Source organism: Lissotriton helveticus, chromosome 6 (genome assembly GCF_964261635.1).
Source record: "Lissotriton helveticus chromosome 6, aLisHel1.1, whole genome shotgun sequence".
In the NCBI taxonomy this organism is placed as follows: domain Eukaryota; kingdom Metazoa; phylum Chordata; class Amphibia; order Caudata; family Salamandridae; genus Lissotriton; species Lissotriton helveticus.
Window position 1 is genome coordinate 485,405,264 of NC_136067.1, and position 21,930 is coordinate 485,427,193.

Here is a 21,930-nt window from a genome sequence, read left to right on the forward strand (position 1 = left end):
AATGACTGTATTTTACTGTTATATATATGGCACCATGTCTATAGACCACTGGGAGTAATATGCCTGCTGTTTGTAAAGACACTTTGACATGGGGAAAAAATTAAAATTCTGAGTTTTATGTAATGCATATAAGCATAAAGTTAACTCTCGTTGAATTTTCTCCCATTTCAAAGTGTTGCATTTAAACACAGCAGGCATCTTGCTCCCAGTGGCTGGTAGACAAGCTGCCACATATATAACTGAAAAATGCATCCATATTTTAAAATGAGAGAAATTTCTAAGTGCGGAAATAAAACATCTGACTGTACGAAAATCAAAAAGAGAGAATATGAGAATTCACCCTAGACCAATAGGATTTCTCACAGTATGTCATTTGCCATTTGAGGTTGCTAATTTTATGTTAAATCTAACTAATTTACCCTTTTAAGTATGCATATCTGTTGTATCTCATTAAAAGCCTAGATTTTAGTGAGTTATGAAAATACCTAGGCACGTCAAATTAGAAGAATATTTTGTACCAGTGTTCAAAAATCATCTCTGCATGAATTGTTCTCATAGAAAGTGTTTACAGCTTACAGTTTACATCCGTCTTGTTACCTTTTGATGAGTGTAATGTCCGAATTTTACACTTGTCAAGGTGTAGATGTGCAGCGATTCTTTCTTTTCAGACTAAGTGGATAAACTTACCTCTAGAAAACTGCTCGCTTGGCTGATTTTAGATGCCTTTCTTTATCTTTTGTCTTGGCAGAAAGCAGCAAACTGTAATCCAAGTGGTGGACACATTTGGTGGGTTTTTCTTTTCGGACAATGTGTGTGAAACAACCACCCATGTTGTAGTTGGGAACCCGCGCCGCACCATGAATATAATGTTGGGGATTGCCCGTGGCTGCTGGATTGTTTCCTTTGAATGGGTAAGTATTTTAATATATGCCTATCAGTATTCATGCCATTTGTTAATGTATTCCTAAAAAAGCGTGTCACTCTTCGAGGCAGATTTGAAAGGTTTGGAGGTAAATTACTACATGTATTTTTATTTTATTTATTTATAGAGGTTTGTATAGCGCGGACTAGAACCTTGGGTATCAGAGCGCTTCACAGGTGCATATTGAACATTAGTGATACATTTCGATTGGCCTTATAAAACATTTCCTGTACAATATTTTCTTATCATTTTCAACACACGTCAGCCTTCCTATATAAGTATTCATATTCCTGTACAAGACATTCTTATCTGATTCAGCAAGTAATATTCCAGTACGAGATATTCTTATCCGTTTCAGCTGAACAACAGTATTTTGTGTACATGGTTCTGAGGAGCTTTCTGTGGGTTTTATCACAAGACTGGTTCATGATCGATGTTTGGAATTCAGTGTTAAAGGGTAGTCTAGTCTTATGGAAGGAACTTGCTCATTAGGAAGCTCTTCGCTTCCTTTTTGAATGTTGCTATGTTTGGAATTTTTCTGATGTTTGGAGAGAGTGAATTCCAGATTCTGGGGGCTGCTCCGGAGAAAGCTCTGTCATACGTTTTCTTCTTTCCATAGATGGGTGGTTTCAGCAGCATATCTCTGGCACTCCTAGCCTCTAACTATGGAATACCCTCCCTGATGAACAACTAGAAAGACTGATGGCCATCATGCACATCGGCTTTCCATGCTAGCCATTTTACTGAAGTATACAAAAAAGTAATGGACGGAATTCTTGAATTTATCTGGTAGGTACTCAGAGCACATCCCAGTCTATTGTTACTTTGCACGCCATGCCACCTCAGCTTAGACCCAGCCATATGAGAATCAGTCTTCAACCTGTGCCTCATGGGAACAGTCCAGCCTGAAATGTCAGGCCAGATCTTCCCTGAACTGGATCACAAGCAACCCAGGACCGTTTTCCCCCTAGTTAGGACTCATCAACCAGGTATAGCTTGATTCTAGTGACACAGTGACCATGTGACCAATGTCTGGGCGTCACCACCCCACTTCGGGCGACACACTAAAATTTACAAAAAAGTGATGGATGGAATGCTTGGATTAATCTCAGCCACTGGTAATTACTTAGGACTGCATCCCAGACCATTTTCCTAGGACAAAGGGCCACAAACTCCCAGGGTATATTACATGGCAAAATGTCATATTCTCACCCTGCCGCATGGCTTGACGCCGGACTGGTACCTGCAGGCATTGGTTGGTGTAAGATCTCCTTATTGTCAATTAAAAGATCATGAGAAAGCCATAAAGTTGAATATAAATCCAGGTTTATTCCATTAGAAGAGGAACCCATCCAAGTCCCAACTCAAACAGGTGAATGCAACAGCCTAATTTCAAATCAACACATTCTAATCAGGAGTAAGTCAGAATACAGAACATCTATGAAAATTCTATGTAGCTAAGGTAACAGAAGCAAAGCATAAAATGAGTGGCAGGAGAATATCACATATCTTCCCCCCAAAATAACAAAGCAAAAGATCAAGCTATATAATCATTCAAATACATGTTTTTTTTTTGTAGTTTTAGAGGATGTGCGCAAAGTACCCAAAACAGCATCATTACTCCTCTTTGAAACAGTAGGTAATTCTAAGTTCAGGGGACCCGAAAACACAGAAACCCTATTAAGGTTCCACATCCTATGATCTTGGGTCCTCACAGCATTTTTGAACACCTTATTAACTTTTATAGGTTTCGAAAATGTAACCTTAGAACCAGGAAGTTTGATAACTACAAAATCACCAACTCTCACTACTGTATTCTTTGTTGACTTTCTGCACTCAAAAGATGCTTTTCTCTTTTGACACTCACGCTTCTCTTCTTGTAAAAAAGACTTAGAGAGAGACTCACCCACATCTCTCACCCAAGAAGGCTCGACATAGGCACTAGGATCTCTTCCTTTGAAAAGAAAGAAAGGAGATTTTCCAGTAGATGTGTGCGGAGTCAATCTATAAGTCTCAATTTTCTTAAGAACTCCTTGCTTCCAATTAAGACCAAAAGACTTGGCCCATGAGATTGATTCCTTTAACATTCTATTACATCTTTCTATTTATTTATTTATTTATTTGCTGGTTTTTTTAGCGCTTGAATCGACTCCAGATGGAGTATCTCTGCGCTTTTGGTGCCGGTTAAACAGGAGGTGTAATTAGAGCAGAAGTTAGATCTCATTTTTAAACAGAACGGTTTTCAATTGTCTTCTGAATTTTAAATGTTCGGTACACTGTCTCAGGGACAGAGGGAGTCTGTTCCATAATGTGGGTCCTACAATTGATAACGCTTTATTCCCATGCCTCGCTTTCCTGGCACGGGGCACCACTAGGAGCAGATTATTGCTTGACCTTAGTGGTCGGGTTGGAATGTAGGGAATAAATTTGTTTTCAAGATATGCGGGCCCTTGTCCATGTAGACATTTGTGGATCAGGCAACATATTTTAAATTTCGTTCTTTGCCGGATTGAGAGCCAGTGCAGTTGCTCAAGAAGGGGTTTAGATGGAGTTCTCGGCGGAGCATTAAGAACTAGGCGGGCCGCCGTGTTCTGAATGACCTGGAGCTTAGCCAACACGCCTTCATTGGCAGAAAGCAGCAGGCCATTACAGTAGTCGATCCGACTTAGAACAAGTGCCTGAACTAGCGTTCTCCTAAAGGAATCCGGCAGCAGAGGGAAAACCTTACGCAACAGGCTGATGGTGTGGAAACAAGAACCCGAGATGTAGTTAATGTGTTGTTTTAGTGATAGTTCTTGATCCAAACGGACTCCTAGGTTTTTCACTATCTGTTTGGGTTCGGGGGCTGCTCCCAGGTCCTGTGGCCACCAATCCGGGGCCCATAGCATCCTGGCTTCTCCAAACAGCATGACCTCAGTCTTGCTGACGTTGCACTGAAGGCAGTTGGAGGACATCCAGTGTGCCACTGCCTTCATAGCTGATGAGAAGGAGTTTTTTACTTCAGCGGAGAGGGTTTTGAAGGGGAAGAGGAGCTGTGTATCATCAGCATAAGATACTGGGATGAAACCATACTTGCGCATCACTCTAGCCAGGGGTGCCACATAAATGTTAAAAAGGGTCGGGCTTAGACAGGAGCCCTGTGGCACCCCTTTTGATATCTCCACCTCCGCTGAACGATATGCACCCATGGTGACACTCTGGGTGCGATCGGATAAGAAACTCCCTAACCAGGCAAGGGCTTTGTTCTTGATACCAGCGTTCGACAACCGCTCAGTCAGGATGGAATGTGACACGGTGTCGAACGCTGCTGACAGGTCTAAAAGAACCAAGATCACTGAGAAGCCTTTGTCCTGGTACATGTGCAAGTCATCAGTGACTGACAGAAGGGTGGACTCAGTGCTATGTTTAGGTCTGAAACCTGACTGAGAGTAGTCCAGGCCCCCAGCAAGTTCGATATAGCTGGACAGATGGTGGTTGACATGCTTCTCAGTCAGTTTCCCTAGAAAAGGTAATAGGGAGATGGGCCTAAGATTTGCTAATTCGGTCCACGGAGTCGCAGTGTTTTTCATAATAGGTCTAACAATGGCTCGTTTCCATTCTCTAGGGACATTGCCTGTGCTAAGAGAGAGATTTGCCAGTTCTTCAATCATGGGGCAGAGCTGTTCAGCTAGGGCGGGCATTATTCTAGCTGGGATGGTATCATCTGGGCTACCACTTTTGATCTGCGATATCAGGGAGAGGATGTTTCCGGAAGAAATAGGAGGGAAGATATCAAGTGAATGAGTATCCTGCTTCAGTTCAGCGTCTATTTGGGGAAGCACTATATCTGTAGTGGCAGTCTTGTTAGCGTTAATTATTTTCTCATAGATTTTGTCTATTTTGTCGGTAAAAAAATGGGATATTTCATTACACAGCTGTTGTGATGCTAACTCAGATGATTCACATGCTGTTGGTTTAACAAATGTTTGAAGAATTTGATATAGGACCCTGGGTGAGTTCCCTGCAGCTGTGATTTGTGAAGCAATATGGGTTTTTCGTGCTACACGGATGGCTTTATGGTAGATGGATAGTGAATCCCAATATTTATTCTTGTCCTCTGCCAGATGAGAGGTTCTCCACTTCTTCTCTAACTTCCTGGCAGTTAGTTTTAGCGTCCTTAGATGGTCCGAGAACCAGATTTCCTGTTTCTTTGCAGGTCGGGGTTTGAATAGCTTCATAGGGGCAATTTTGTCTATCGCATCCCTAGTTGCACTTTCAAATTTTTCAAGTGCGACTTCAACATTTTCAGTGGGGAGGATGGGGAGGGGTTTGAACTTTCCTTTGAAGGAGTTAGCAGTAACTTTGTATCATTCCGTTGGTTTCTGGGTGATAGAGCGAGCACTTTTTATGGCAAATGCCTCTATTCTTCAAGAAACACTCAATTTCCTTTGAGACTAGTTGTAATCCATTGTCTGTGAGAATTGAGTCTGGATATCCCTCTCTAGCTATGAGAGACTCTAAGAATTTTATAACTTGAGAGGTCTCAATATTGGATGTGAAGTAAATCTCAGGCCATCTAGAGTATAAATCCAAAAGAACAAATATAAAAGTTTGCTGACCCTCATGATGAACAGGACATACAATGTCGAAAGCAATTTCACTCCAAGGTTCCTTAGGAAGCTCTCGGATCACAATAGGCGGAACCCTCACAACTTTAGACTTATCACTGTGAGCACACACAAGACATTCCCTGACAACTCTCTCAATTAGTATATCCATACCTAGCTACCAGTAACAAGCAAGTAGTGTCTCTTTGGTTTTAGATATACCTGAGTGTGACTTATGTGCAAAGCCAATCAATTTTCCACAAAGTTAAGTTAGAGGCACAAGCCTAGTACCACGTAACAGCATACATCACAAATTGCTAACTCATCCTTGACACTCCAAAATTTGGAAGCCTCACTAGAGCAATTTCTTTTACTCTGCCAACCCCTATGAATTAGCGAAATAACCTCTGACAAAACATAATCCAAAGCCAATAAGACCTTCCATTGGTCTTGACTAATAATCTCTTCATCAACAAGGCAAACATGAACCTCAGGATCATCTCACTCATCCAAGGAGACCTCATCTTGACAATCATTTACCAACCTTGAGAGGGTGTCTGCAACATTATTGTCAACCCCAGGAATGTACCTAATTTCAAAGTCGTACTCTTGCAAAGCAATAACCCATTTAGTAATCCTGCTTGAGATAAGATCAATACCTTTCTTTGAAAATGTCTCGCATAAAGGTTTGTGGTCAGTTTTTACTATGAATTTGGTACCCCACAGAAATTTCTTAAACGTTCTAATGGCTCAAAAAGTGGCCAGATTCTCACGCTCAATAACAGAGTACCGAGACTCAGGATCTCTTAGACCACGTGATGTGAACATAATGGTTGTCATACCATCCTCACCTTCTTGTTGGAGTACAGACCCTAACCCCTTTAGACTTGCATAAGTTGTAACAACAGAAGTTCTGCCAGGGTTGAAACTTGTTAACACAGGGGCAAATTTAAGTTTCTCCTTGATGGAAATAAATTCTTTATCACAAGCATTATCCCAATTGAACTCACAACCCTTCTTTAACAAACATCCCATATTAGAAGATAACTCTGCAAACCCTTCAACAAACTTGTTGTAGTATTCAACCATACCAAACAACTTGGCTAGTTCTTCTTTGCAAGTCGGAGGTGGCATCCGAGTTATAGTATCAATAAGACTTGACTTTGGGGTGCCGCTCGTAGCCGTTACTGTGGGAGCAACCTTTGGATTTTACCTGCCATCCTTTTGGCGATTTGCCTGAACTCAGAGGGACACGCTGATTGAGAGCCGACCTGGAGTAGCGGGGCATATTGCATCAGGCGGGACTGCGAGGACCAGAAGGCCAGTGTGCCAGGTAACGAGACGCACCTGGTCCTCTCCACACCCTCTTCCCGCCCACTACCTCCTCTACATAGTTCAACCACCACTTCCGGCCCACGGGACGCACGCGGACGCGCCCGGGCAAAGCCCGGGCCCGTTGTAGCCCGTTAGAGACCGTGTAAGACCGGACCGGGCCCCCTCCCTAACTCTGTCCATCTTACGCCCCAACGAACAGTGTGTATGCTTCATGCTTCACACTTGTAGTGATTGTTTCTGAACTTTGTCTATATTTAATCCAAGTGTTTGTTTGGGATAGTATATCCTTATTGTAGAATTATGACTACACGAGGAAGTAGGAGTAAAACTGCAGCAGAAGGGCGTCAGATAGTAGGTCCTATAGACAATTTCCTCATAAGGGCGAACTCTTTTATAGACCAGGGTATTGTCGACCTGGAACGTAGAGTATCCCAAGACTTAGCATTTGCTCTCAAAATGATCTTCCTTGGGCCACCTTGCGACTGTAAGAACCCCTGAGCAGACTAGGAAACCCCCCTCGACAGAAGTTCGCGCTGATGTGCATAGCCTACCAAATGTGGTGGACTTATCGGCCTCAGAACTTCTGTCTGACTCCCAAATTAGTCTAGAACTGGAAAGAACTCCAGATTTATCCTTGCACACTACACCAGAGGTAACAAGACAGCTGAGAGGAAAGAGGAAGGGTGCTGTAAGGAAAAAAAGGGATAAACGGAAAACCAAAAGGGATAAGAGGACACAGGAGCTAGGCAAACACCAGGTGGAGAATTCAAACCAACTAAAAGAAACAGGGTTTTAGATGTGAGGGAAATTCTGGGCGCACTGCTAGGTTAACGCACAGTTGGATGCTTAAGACAGAAGGTGCGTGCAGATGAGAGGCAAGGCCCTGTAACCCCTCAAGGTGTGTTTTGGGGACACACCAAGTAAACGAAACACAAATTCTGCAGCACACTTATAGGCACATTAAAGTTAAACCGATGTCCCAATGGACATAAAATACGTGTTTCGTCGCAAGAAACCACACTGTTTCCGCGACTCCTCAGGGCTGTAGAAACACGTGTCGGCTGGCTCATGTATGACCAATAAAAGAAGAATCGATACTTTTGTGGACCACTTCTTCGCCCTTGAACATTGTATTTTATGTCCATTGGGACATCGCTTTAACTTTAATGTGCCTATAAGTGTGCTGCAGAATTTGTGTTTCGGAGAATTCAAACCATATCGCCCAGAAGGGGGGGGGGGAATAGAAAAAATGACTTACCAAATCCTGTTATAAATACGCTTTTGGGTAATGAAAGGACTGATGTTTTCACTATTACGGTAGGGGGAGCAAAAGACAAAGTGGTAGATAATCAATTCCTAATAAAATTGGGAGAGTTCCTTAAATCTTATCTCTCCCCACTAGAAACTAGATTACAGCATATTGAAAAACATCTAGCTGAATTAATTACCCTTTCCAAAAGAAAAAACCCATTAACTCCTGGGATACCAAAGATTGGGGGAAATAAATTATTTACCGATAAAACAGTGGTTCCACAAGTAACAAAATCAGTGGCAGCAGGGCAAAATATAATATCAAAAACCCCTGCAGCAGTAGAGAAGAAAACCACTGATAAACCCAAAGAACCGGCTGTGCAGGTCAGGGTGGCCAGTAATACACCCAAAGTACCCCCGAGAGATGCCAATAGGGATTCCTATAGGGGAGCTTCTAATAGCAGACTCCCTGCTAACCTCCCTCCCGAGGCTAGTCCCTTTGTGGTAGTGATGACTGGCGTGCCGGAGCTGCTAAACACCACAAAGGAACCTACCTGGGCACTTAAGAACAAGGTACATTATTGGCTTAATAAGAACCGACCATTACCACCCTACTGGTCGAGTCAGATCTTAATGGTTCGTAGAGTTCCCTGGGTGGGACATGGAAAGAAGTCAATCCAAGGCGACTGTATATTAGTTAATTTTAAGGATCCTCGTACAGTGAATTATATCTGTTCATGGGGCCCCCGAGATAAGAACGAAGGCATAGATACAAAATGACTCTCCTTTTTCTATCCCCCTGGGATCCGCAATGACTTATCCAACGAAGAGAACTGGAATAGAGTAGGCCACCGAGGGCTAGGAAGAGAGTGGGAGGATTGGGGAGGTAATTCCATCAGATACCCTACCAGGAAGGAATGGGGTGGAAATTCCATCAGATATCTTACCAAAGAACCATTTCCCAGGGACACCTGGAGAGGAATCCCAATTATGAACAGGTACAGCTGTCTGGAAATGGTGGATTGACCACCAACGCTAACTGGACGTCGGAAAGGGGATCGGGCACAAACTGATTGTATTTCAACACAGGGCGAGAGAGCTATTACCAGACAGGTAGAATCTGTCCCACTGGATGTAGACATTAGTCTAATGTTAGCAATCCCGAGTGTGAATGACGCACTTCAGTCGCAAGCTACGACGGATTTGGGGGAGGTAGAGAGTCTGGCGGAGGGTTATCCCTTCCGCCTGATCTCATGGAACATAGCTGGTCTCTCACGGAGGTTAGAGGATCCGGTTTGGCTAACATTTGTCGAATCCTTTGATAAAATTTGTCTCCAGGAGACATGGAGCAGAGGGGCCCTTGGTCTGGATGGATATCAATCTTTTAATGTTCCTGCTGAACCCTGACATGCTGGAAGAGCCAAGGGTGGTCTCATGACAGCTATTTCTGTAAAGCATGCTAGGATAAAAACTGTTACACTGGCGGAATCTCCCTGGTACCAATTGCTTGTGATTATGGACCTATTTCTGGTGCCTTTGCTTTTAATTAATTGGTACTATAATATATTCGATTCCCAACTTACAGTGGTCATACAAAAATTACAGGACGAGATTGCTAGAGTAATTAATACTATATTTCCTCTTTTTATTATGTGGGTAGGTGATTTTAATTGTAGTTTGTGTACATTTAGTGGTTTAAGAGCCTGTGGCCTAGTAGACCTAAATGATCAGCCATCTGCACACTTTAAGCACTCAAAACAAGTAGAGGCTTGAAACAATATTATAATAATTAATGATCTTTGTCCCCTGGATATGTCTAATTTCTCAAGACCCTTGAGTATCCCTACCTTCCATGGCACGGGAGGTCAGACGAGTGTGATTAATTTTGCCTGGGTCTCTAGAAAATATATCCATCTTATTAATGATTTCCAGATTGAGGCAAATCTAGCAAGTGACCACAATCCACTAATTTTGAGTCTGCGTCCCGCCTTTAAGATTTTGATTTGATTTGATTTGAAAAAAATTTATAGAGCGCGGCTAACACCATTAGGTTTCTTGGCGCTGTGCTGGGGCGTGGTGAAAAGAAGTGAGAAAGAAACAGGATCTAAGGATATGAGATAGTGAAGAGGAAGGTTTTAAGAAGTGATCTGAAACCAGAGTATGAAGGTGCAAGTCTGAGGGAAAGTGGAAGGGAGTTCCAGAGGGATGGGGCCAGAAGAGAAAACCTCAGGCCCCCGTGTTTTTTCCTCTTGAACCTGGGGACGGATAGCAGGGCCGTTTGGGATGAACGTAAGTTGCGGGACGGGGTGTAAGAATGGAGGAGGGAGGAAATAAAAGAGGGACCAAGACCAGAAAGAGATTTAAAGATAGTTCAGCCTAGCTTAAATTTGCAGCGGGCGGATACCGGCAGCCAGTGAAGACTCTTTAAGAGTGGACGGACATGCTGATCTTTTGGCTGGTGGAAAATCAGGCGAGCAGCCTGATTTTGTATCAGCTGGAGTCTTCTCTGTTGGTACTCAGGGATGCCGACGTACAGCGCGTTAGCATAGTCGAGTCGACTGATCACTAACGCCAGGAGTGCTAACGTGAGCGCTTCGGTGGTAAGAAGGCGGGATATTTTCCGGAGTTTCCTGAGTTGGAAGTGGCTGGCGGACACCACTGCACTGATCTGGGGAGTCAGATTGTGGAGCACCCGATCAAATTTAGTCAGAATCAGGGGGTTACCTTAAAGTGGGACAAGGTAGATGCAAGTCATTTAGAGGTGGAGATTTTTAAGACAAACAAACAAAGGTTAGATGCTTGCTTAACCCCTTCAAACGAGCCAGAGGTAATAATCGATAACTTCGAGGCTCTTCTAGATAATGGGCTTCCCACCTCTTAAAACCTGTGGGAGGAAAAAAGGGAAATACCTGTAAATGGTTTGATGCAGAATGTTCCAGAGCGCAATCTAGCCTAACAAAGGCATTACGTCAAGTGCCACGGGATAGGGATTTGGTTAGAAGGGCAAGGAAAATATATAGAGACGCCATTATTAAGCGTAAAACAGATTTAAAAAGAAAGGCATGGGATGATTTAGGCAAAGCCTCAGAACTAAAGGACAGCCGAATTTTTTGGGAGGTAATAAATCGCCCTTTTTTAAGAAGTGAAGAAAAGGATACCCTACAGATGCACATCCCAGGGGATATTTGGGAAGTACATTACGGGAATATTTTTAATCCAAAAGGGGCCCCCCTCGCAATCAGTAATGAAGGGATTTGCAACCTCAAGTTGGAGTCAGCAAATACGCTTAGCCTCTCACTGACTCTTTCTGAGGTAGAGGCTGCATTAAGAAAGGGCACCTCTTTAAAACTCCAGGGCCGGATACAGTGCCTTTGGACCTTTTTAAACATAACACAGAGGTGTGGGCACCACTCTTATTACTTTTGTTTAAAGCAGTTGTGGTAGGTCGTATTCCGACTTCATGGCATGAGGCGGTAGTGGTCCCGATATTTAAAAAGGGCAATAAACGTGACCCCTGTTGTTACAGACCAATATCGCTAATAGATGCGTCTTGTAAACTAATGGGTAGGGTGATTCTGGCCCGTTTGGAAACTCTGCCGAGACAAATGGCATTATTGTTGAATCCCAATACGGGTTTAGGCGAGGAAAAGGCACTACTGAGCAGTGCCTAAATTGGGCACTAATCATGGCTAAGTACATGAGGGCCAAGCGTGGTTGTATCCACTTGGCCTTCATGGACTTATCCAGTGCCTTTGATACCGTATGTAGAAATAAACTTTGGCAAATGATGGAGTCTATGGGGTTTGAAGAGCCATTGGTCACCCTCCTTCGTAGACTACATGCTGCCACAACAGTAAGGATTAGATTTGGCCCTGCCGGGGAGAAGACAAAGTCCATTCCATCGACTGAGGGTGTTCGCCAGGGGTGTATACTGGCCCCTTTTTTGTTCCTGGTGTGGAAGCTTTTCTGCTGGAAAGCTGTGTAGATTTTCCAAGGTTAATCGTAAACGGATACTGATGTTATCTTATGCAGATGACACAGTCCTAATGACCCTAACTGCTAATAGCATGCAAACTTGTTTAAATGCTTTTGAAACCTTTATGCAGGGGTTAGATTTAAGGGTCAATTTCACAAAGTCCTTCACTATGGTCTAAATCTTGCAGGCTTATGGTGAAGGACTCAATTATTGTGAAAGTTGATAGCTTCAATTACCTGGGGAACTTATTTAACAAAACCTTGAGTTGGGAGCCTCTAATATCAGCCCGTGTGCAAAAGGCTACCCAAACCATAGAGGCCATTTTCAGTTTTTCCAGCAAATTGGGCCAGAAGCCGGTTGCAGAATTAAAATCTTTGTATAAAGCAAAATGTATCCCAGTTGCAACATACGGGGCGGGCGTGTGGGGCACGCAATCCTGTAACAAAATCCAAACTATGGAAAACAAGTTCATAAAGTGCCTTTTATGTGTATCATCAGGTACCTCCAACATCCTTTGCCATACTGAGGTGGGTTTTGAATTTGTGAGCGACATCATCCACGTCTCCCCCTTGCTGTTATGGAGCAAGGTATGGAGTTCTGATGATTTGAAACTCACAAAGGAAATTCTACAAGACTGTCTCAAGCTTGAGTATTTTGAGAAGATACCATGGCTACTATATGTTAAGGAAACCTTTTCAAGATAGGTTTGGGCTATATGTTTTCGAATGTTGAAACCGCTGGGAGTGAGACAAAGCTATTAATTAAAGAAACTTAACGTACCATGCTAGGTGTGCTGAGAAATAGCGAGAGCGCGGTATACCACAGGGGAAGGTTGCTGCAGCAACCATACCTTTCATATATAAGGCATACCCAATGGCGCTTTTATTTGACTAGGTTCCGTCTTAACACACTGCACTTTTTATTTGCTTTCCCAAAGCAAGTGGGGTTGTGTGAGAGTCTACCCCCTTGTGCCTGTAATAACAAAGTTTCACAAAACACTGTCCATCTTGTACTTTTTTGTTCTTTGTACAAAGATCCAAGAAATGGATTTATCAGGCCGGTTTTGGTAACTTTTGGATCTCGCTATTATAAAGAGGGATACGAACATTTACTCTCATTATCAACCCCAGCAATATGTAACTCTGTGCTTAGTTTTATCAGAGTGGCACTCACCATTAGAAACCGATATTGATTATCATCATGGAATATTTGTTGATCTATATCTATGGGATCAGTGTATGGACTGGTAACAATATCAATTGCATTTGCACTGTTAAAATTCTTTCTTTTAATATATGTGATCTTTGTAAATGTACTTGTAAAACATTTTATGGTAATATAATAATGCTTATGTATGTAAACTTAATTGTATGGTCTTTTTAAATTGTGTAATATGTCATGCTCATACTTTTATGATTCTGTTTTTCACGAATCGAAATAAAGTTTACTATGATGATGATGATGATGATGATGACTTGACTTTGGAGTGATACCATATTGTGAGACAGTGTGGCCTAAAAAATGAATTGACGAGGTACCAAATTTGCATTTTTCACACTTGATAGGGAGATTGACATTCCCCAACTTACCCAATACATCATCAAGGTACCTTTCATGATCTTCGTGACTTTTGGCAAAAACCAGAATGTCATCCTGGTAAACACAACAGCCCTTACAACCCTCCAAAGTCTTTTCCATCATGCGTTGAAAGATAGCTGCTGCTGATACGAGACCAAAGGGCATACAAACAAACCTAAAGGACCCAAATGGGGTAATGAAGGAAGTAAAATCCCTAGAGGCTTCATCCAACTCAATTTGATGATAGGCTGAGGTTAAGTCGATGGTGCTAAACACCTTAGCCCCATCCAACAATGTTAGTAATTCAGAAATATTGGGTAATGGATATCGGTCCACAACTACACATTTATTTAACTGCCTCAAGTCCACGCATAGACAAAGAAACCCATCAGTCTTGCGGGCAGCTACAATTGGAGAAAGCCAATTAGTTGCTGTTACCTCCTCAATAATGCCTCCATCTTTAAGTTTCCACAGTTTTTTTTTCATTTCCTCCCTCACTGCTAGAGGAACATTTCTTGCTTTACAATAAAATGGTTGCGAGTTAGACTGAAGTGGTATTTTTATTTAAAAATCCTTAAGACATCCGAAATTATTCCTGAAAACATGAGGAAATGTCTCTTTAACTTTACGCTCTAATGAACTGTCAGTGCTTATGTTAATAGTTTGAACAGTGTCTTTCAATTTAATGGGACAATCACTACTAGGGTCTAACATTACACCCAAATCACCCTGGTGGAACCAGCTTATTATGCTGTCCCCTTTTAAAGGAACATACATTTTTCCTGAAACATAGTGTCCCTCATATTCAATGACCCTGGTGAAATAACCTTTTAGGGGAATGATTTCTCCACCATATGCCAAGGGAATGAATGTCTGGTTTATGAAGTAGGATCTTGTGAGATAGTTTAGATTCAAAGCAACTTCTAGAAATATTAGTGATTTTTGCCCCTGAGTCGAATAAAACTCTTGTTGACTCACCTTCAACCAGAACTAAATCAAAAGGACAATACTTGACTTCTCCATGAGACACAACCTGAACCACAATTTGTCCATAGACAAAATCTTCCTCCAAAATTTCGGTTTCAACAGATTTCGCATTAGAAGAACTATTCTTCGTTTTACATACAACAGAAAGATGACCTTTCCTTTTACATTTGGAGCAAATCACATTCAAAGCAGGGCATTTACTGTCGTTCGCTAAATGACCTACTTTGTCACATCTAAAACATTTTGACACAAAAGGTTTTTTTTAAAGTTTTTCCAGAAGAATATAACTTAGGAGTAGGTTTTTCAGGTTCTTTAATGACCTGAACTGAAACTTGTTTATCTTTTTTTAAAGTGTCTACACACTTGAGCGAATGCTCCACTCTTTTAGCAACTTGAAGAACTTCATCTAACGAGGGTTCGTCTCTCAAACAAAGTTCTTCCCTTTCTTTTTTGATGTTACACCCAAACATGAATTGATCTCTTATCCTCTCATCACATAAACTCCCAAACTTACAAGAAGAGGCTAGTTTCCTCAATTGAGTGACATACCCCTCAACAGTTTCACCTTCGTCTTGCATCTTTTTAGCAAATTGGTACCTTTCTAGTATTGTGCTAATTTTGGGCAAATAGTGTTTATCAAGCTGTTTAACACAAATTTCATATTCAGTAAGTCCAGAACTCTCCTCATCACTGAGATGGGGCAAATGGTCAAAAACGTCTTTTCCCATCATGATCTAAGACTTTGAAGAAGAATTGAAGTTCTGTGTTCAGCAGAATGACTAATACCACAAACCCTAGCATAATGTTCAAAAACTTTCCTCCATTTCTTACATTTAATTGTTGGTTCACCAGGTGACATAAGGAAGAATGGAGGAGCTGTGACGTTTTGCATTATGAAGAGAAATAAAAAAGATATAGTTTGTTTACCAAACTCTAAAATATTTAAATTGTTAATGTGCACATGTAGTCCTATAATATTGAGCACAAAACAGTCATTACAGTTGTAAAAGGGAAACACAGAAAAATTAAAATAATTTGAAAAAAGTGAAATTAATATGAAAATATGACTATTACGTGAGGTAGTTGAACAAATCATGCTGAAATCTTCAATTGCATATAAAGTCACCTGTGCAACAGATAGAAGAACATGTATAAAGACTTCTGTTTCTATTTAATTGTAACCGGGTAGTGTTCCTGCTAAGATGAGATCGGGAACAGCTAAAAATGACTAAACATGAGACTTGCGCGAAACTACTTGTTTCCTTTAGAACGATAGTCCAATTACAATCCGAGGTTGAAACGTGGGGAGTACAAATAAAAACACACGCAGAGACGTGCTACACTATGACGTTGTGCGCTTCATCCTTAGAGGAAAGAACGCGAACTATGAAGACGTGTGGAAGGAGTGAGGACTCCAATAACAAAATTAGTTCACCGTTGATGATTCAGTTGGCAATTAAAAAGTAAACAAAGATCAGTAAGTCAACATGTTGATTGACACTGCATGAGATAATAGAAATCCTTTGAACAGGCGAGTCCGCGTCGAATATAACACACGGCGAAAACTCCCAGCCCGTACAACTGATTTGAATAAGTGAGCGCAACACTTCCAGCTTGAAGCGCGAGCTCCGACAAGAGCCACCAGCTAACCGTGAAACCTTTCCTAAGGCTTTCCAAATCTGAAATCAGCGTGCAGCATGACAAACACACAGTCCAAACCAGTAGTAAGAATCACGCACCAAATTCTAGCGATCTTTTCTCCATGTACAACACCAACAACACGAAGGGGCGAACCCGCAACAAACTCAGATCTGCGGCAAAAGCTCCCAACCCCTCACTTAAGAAGAGTGATGTAATTATATATGAGTGAGCCCGCAGCAAACCCAGATCTGCGGCGAAAGCTCCCAACCCCTCAATTTAGAAAAGCAATGCAATAAGATATGGGCGAGCCCGCAATGAATTTGAAACTGCAGCGAACGCTCCCATCCCCTCAATTATGAAGTAGTGGAAGGTTAGAAATGGGCGAGCCCACAACAAATTAAAAACTGCGGCGAACGCTCTCAGCCCCTCAATTTTGAAGTAGCATAAGATTAGAAATGGGCAAGCCCACAACAAATTAAATCTGCGGCGAAAGCTCCTAGCCCGTACTACCCACAAACCAAATGAATGAATGTACAGTACCTTGTTTGTAGGGCAATATCACTTCAAGAAAGGCAAGTTGAGTTCCTCAGAGATGGAAAACTGCCAACTACGCCAGTGTAAGATCTCCTTATTGTCAATTAAAAGCTCATGAGAAAGCCATAAAGTTGAATATAAATCCAGGTTTATTCCATTAGAAGAGGAACCCGTCCAAGTCCCAACTCAAACAGGTGAATGCAACAGCCTCATTTCAAATCAACATATTCTAATCAGGAGTAAGTCAGAATACAGAACATCTATGAAGATTCTATGTAGCTAAGGTAACAGAAGCAAAGCATAAAATTAGTTGCAGGAGAATATCACAGTTGGTCCAACACCACCTACACAATGCACACAGATCTGTGCTATTTTAATTTTGAAAACATGACGGTTTCCCATATTGCGTTTTAATTACATCGCTGGAACAGGTACTGAAGGTTGTGGTAAATGAGGGAATGTAATATGCGAATGTAACTCCGATTGAACAGACTATCTAACTTTTTGTGGTACTGAATGTCATACATTGCACAAACTATGTAACATGTACTGTATTCTTTTAACTATCATGGAACTGGATCTGGAACAATATATTGTTTTCATTCTGAAACTGGTAAAAAAAAATCAAAAAATAAACTACCTGGGTATATGGTATATTGTGATATGCCCTATGAGATGCTTACAACTAGGTAGCATCTTCCTCCAAAGAAATAGTCTTGTTCGCTAATATTCATGGTTCTCTCAACCTAGGCCTTGCCATCTTGATGCCTTCTGTGACTTGATTTTGCGGTACTCATTCACGGCATCTACCAGCTCTACCTAGACGTATCCGATCATCTTGCTTACCCTTGCCCCTGGGGTTCTTCTTGTCAAATCCATTTCTACCGCACTTGAATTATATAATGTTAGACCAAGAATTACAACAACTTCAGACTGTCCCATTGTGCAAATTGTAACCGTATGGAATCGCCTTCCCCTTCCAGACCACAGTAAGCCTGTTAACAGCTGTGTGTGGATAGTACATAACTCATTAACTCTTAACTCGGAAGAATAGCCTGGTCCTGACTACTTTTTTATTAAGCTGAACCAAAACCCAACAAGACGTATTTTTGTATTTTATTCAGTGTCTTTTGTAACAATAACCTGAAAACCTCTATTATGATTTAGACACAAAACAGACCTGAAACATCAACATCAGAATCAAAGCACTCTTTCACTAGATAATGACCACTTTAAAACTGGGCCTAAGCGAAATTGAAATTAATTACTCTGCATAATTATGCACCATTCACGGTAAACAATTACCACAAATGGTGTATTTTGTGGTTAAAATTGACTGCAAATGCACAGGAACAGCAGAGCACATGCAGCTGTTGTTTGCAGTGATTTTGTTTAAATTCATGCCAAAATTGGTATGAGGATGCATTTTGTGCTAAAATATAGCACAAAAATGATAGTATTTCATTTTGCGTAATTAGGTGTAATTGTGCCATAATTTTGCATAATTACCCAAAAGCAAATTACACGAATTTCGCACCTCTCATTTACAACACCAACATTACCAAGAATGCATGTTAATTATGTCTCTGATTTTTGAATATCCTTGAGTGCCGTTTAAGGCATGTTTAATAAACGTTTATATTCTGACGTGATTATTTTAAAGAAAATGTAAATATTTATTTGGAAACGTGTATACTTGCTGCTTTAGCTTGGCCTAGGGTGAAAGCGGGACTACAAGCATTGGCAAAGCCAGTAGGTCTAACCATGATAAATTGGTGAGGTTATTTGATTTTTTTTTCTGGCATGTATATGCCTCATAATTAATGAGAATTGGCATAAATTATAAGTGTTAAGCCAGAGCTAATGGCTTTAAGCTATGTTATAGAGCATTGTGGCTGCTGTGCAGCATGTTGAAAAGTTATAATGAAAAAGTGTTATAAACATTGTTGTTACCTTATGTATAACCAAGTAGACAATATGTACAACTGAACAACCCTATGAAACAAGCATTGGAAATACAATAGGTTTCGCATTTGCTTGAGTTAGAGCTAGTGGTGTTTTAAATGACTGTTTTTTACCTATGTGTTATGGAGTCCATGTATGCGGAGTGTGGTGGAATTATGTGGGTTGGATTGGAATTCTGTGGCATGGAATTGTGTAGTGTGGAGTGGATTTGTGTAGTGGAATTATGTGACATTGTGTGCAGTAGAAATATGTGGATAATAATTATGCACTATTGAGTGGAGTGAAATTATGTAGAGTGGGGTTGTGTGTTATGTTGTGTAACTATGTGGAATGGTATTCTGTGTTGTGGAGTGTTATGTAGTGGAGTTTACTTAATTATGTGGTGTGATGTTGAATTTTGTGGCATGGTGTGGAATTCTGAGGTAATGACAGGACGTATGTGGTGAGTTGTGTAATTGTGTTTTTGACTTGTATTATGTGGTTTGGTGTTGAATTATGTGGTGAATATTGGAAATGTGTGAACTTGAGTTGTGTAGCGTGAAACTGTGGGTAGCTTTGCCATTTGGTGATGAAAAAAACAAATCGCTAGGAGCTAAGCTCCAGATCTGTATCTTTGGGTGTTTAAAGTGCATTTATTTTGTCCATCCAATGTAGATATTATACAAATTGTTCTTTTATTCTTCTTCGTCACAAAACAACAGCTGACGCGTGTGGACTTCATCAGGGCCTGAAATATAGATAGAGTCTTCAACGGTGGTGGGTCTTTATATACATATAGAAGAGTATTTGTGGCCTGTACACGTTCTCAGATGCAACTGTACCCTCCTGGATCCAGGGACAGGTTAAAAATAAAGTGGCTTCTGTGCCATAGTGAGTAGCGGCGAAGGACGTTCAGAGTTTTTGAGAGGACGGAACTCTGGATGTCCTTCGCCGCTACTCACTATGGCACAGAAGCCTCTTTATTTTTAAAGTGTCCCTGGATCCAGAAGGGTACAGTTGCATCTGAGAACCTTTACAGGCTAAAAATACTGTTCTGTTTTTATATCAAGACACACTACCCTTGCAGACTCTCTCTATGTTTTAAGCCCTGATGAAGTCCACACCTGTTGGACGAAGCTCGTCTGCTGTTGTTTTGTGACCAAGAAGAATAAAAGAACAATTTGTATAATATCTCCATTGGATGGACAAAATTATTTTTCTGATGCTGGTGCTGCATTCCACTTTGGTGTTAAGGTGATATTGGTCTTAGAGACTGCTCCTTGGAGACGGCGGATGAAGTGGAGATGCACACCGTTTGAGTTATAATACTCACAATTTTGGACTCTTTTTTTGGGAGATTGTCTTGTGGGGACATGCGTCACAATCACACAGTGGTGTGCTTGTCTGGCTTGCGGTTTCAAGTTTGTGAGTGTACGTTTATTTCTTTAACCAAGAAGCTTTGACAGTAGTACACAGAGTTGTGCACTGTTATGCTTTGTTAATCACTCTCATATTACTTGAAGATGCAAGGTATATTATCATACACTGGAAAGTGGTCAACTATTTCTTGATGCAAGTTTTGCTGCTGGCAACAGTATACCTTTTGATGAATGCCACCCCATATTACAGAGGTTAAAGAAAGCACGGCCTTAGTCTTGCCCCTTTATAAACAAAGCTCGATGTGGGATTAAAAAAAGAAATGAAATAACAAACTGGAAGGGATAATCTAGTGGCAGTTGTTCTAATAACTACTATTCATTGGAGTCATGCGTTAAACCGTGTGTTTGTAATTATGCAGACCCATAAAAGTACTAAATTTGTACTGTTTTAAAGTTTTTAAACTAGATTGCGTGGCACATAATTGTACGGTAGACAAAGGGTCTGTCCAGTAACTACAGTTGTACATGAGGGCTTACTGCACTGTACATCGCTACTTGATTTATGCTGAGATTAATACTGAGTGCAGTGTATTGAAGTAATTTCTTTTTGGGGGCTTTAAAGCGAGTGCTGGTCATGAGGCTCGGTCTACAAACCAAGCAACTGTTTGTACTGGCTTGGCTTATGGCGACAAAAGAAGCAGTGCAAATATTACCTGCAGGGAAGGTATGCAACATAGATGTAGATGCCTGAAAGCCCATTAGAAGTGAAACTCCAAAATCTAATGTAAAGTTAAGAAAAGTACTGGAACAGGTGAAAATTGTTTTAAATAGAGGTAGAACTATATCAAATTAAAACTAAGTGTTCCGATTACTTCCTTTAATCACCTGGGGCCAGTGTTAGATGGTGGGCTGATAAGAGATCCGGTGTCCACCAGAAATGAGATAGACAGAAGAACGAGAATGGGTTCAGGCTTTGAGGTGAAGGAGACCGCACACAGAGAAACGGTTTGTGGGAGGGGAAATCAATAACAGGCAAAACAAGTCAATGAAAGTAACATGCTGATGAAACAAAAGCTGCGCATGCTGAATGGGTAAGCTACATAAAACGTTTTTAAGCTTCTGACCTACGTGGAAAATGCCAGACTCCTGTAGGTTCGGAAATCTGTGCCGTTTGCTGCGGTTCCTGGGCCCTAGCCCTGGCTATGACGGGCTGTTGCAGTAGAAGCTAGAATTCTCCAGAAGGGTTCATTCTTAGTAACGACGAACAAGGTGTTTCATTTCAGGAAGAGGCTTACATTTTGTGTTAATGCCTCCAGAATACACACACTCCCTCCCCTAGAGCCATAAACGTACCTAACTGCAGGAGGTGCTGATCTGGGGCAGGCATAATTTACAGAAAGCAATTTATCTAGATTTGCATATTAATTAACCTGCGCGCGATTAATAAAAATGCCGCACAGAGTGTGGACAAAGGCACCTGACCTCTAAATGGCAGTTTCCTCGATGCTGCATGGAAATAACTGCTGCTACCTTGATAAAAAGACATACGGGAAATATAAAAGTGAAAACATTAGTGTACATGACAAAACACTATTACTGGGCAGGCGAGTGACAAGATATACTGGCCAATTTTGACTTGTGCTCAAAATGGAAAGGTACGGGGGGCAGCTGTGCCTGAGGAGAGCCTTCCCATGCCACTGTGAAAGCAAAAGAAAACAGGGAGAACAAATAGTGCCAAAACTAATACGAGTAGACGGGAGGGGAGGATTACGTGTAAAGGGCCAGTCCCTTGGAAAG

The 21,930-nt window shown here is 41.3% G+C and overlaps 1 protein-coding gene across 2 annotated transcripts in view; it reads left to right on the forward strand.

Moving 5' to 3' along the window:
* The window catches only part of MCPH1 (microcephalin 1), a 1,654,378-nt gene that overhangs the window by 639,442 nt on the left and 993,006 nt on the right, over positions 1 to 21,930 (forward strand). For both annotated transcript variants that reach the window (XM_078647933.1, XM_078647932.1), the window contains exon 11: positions 749 to 911. In XM_078647933.1, coding sequence (XP_078504059.1) covers positions 749 to 911 — 163 coding nt within the window. The remainder of the gene's footprint in view (positions 1 to 748; positions 912 to 21,930) is intronic.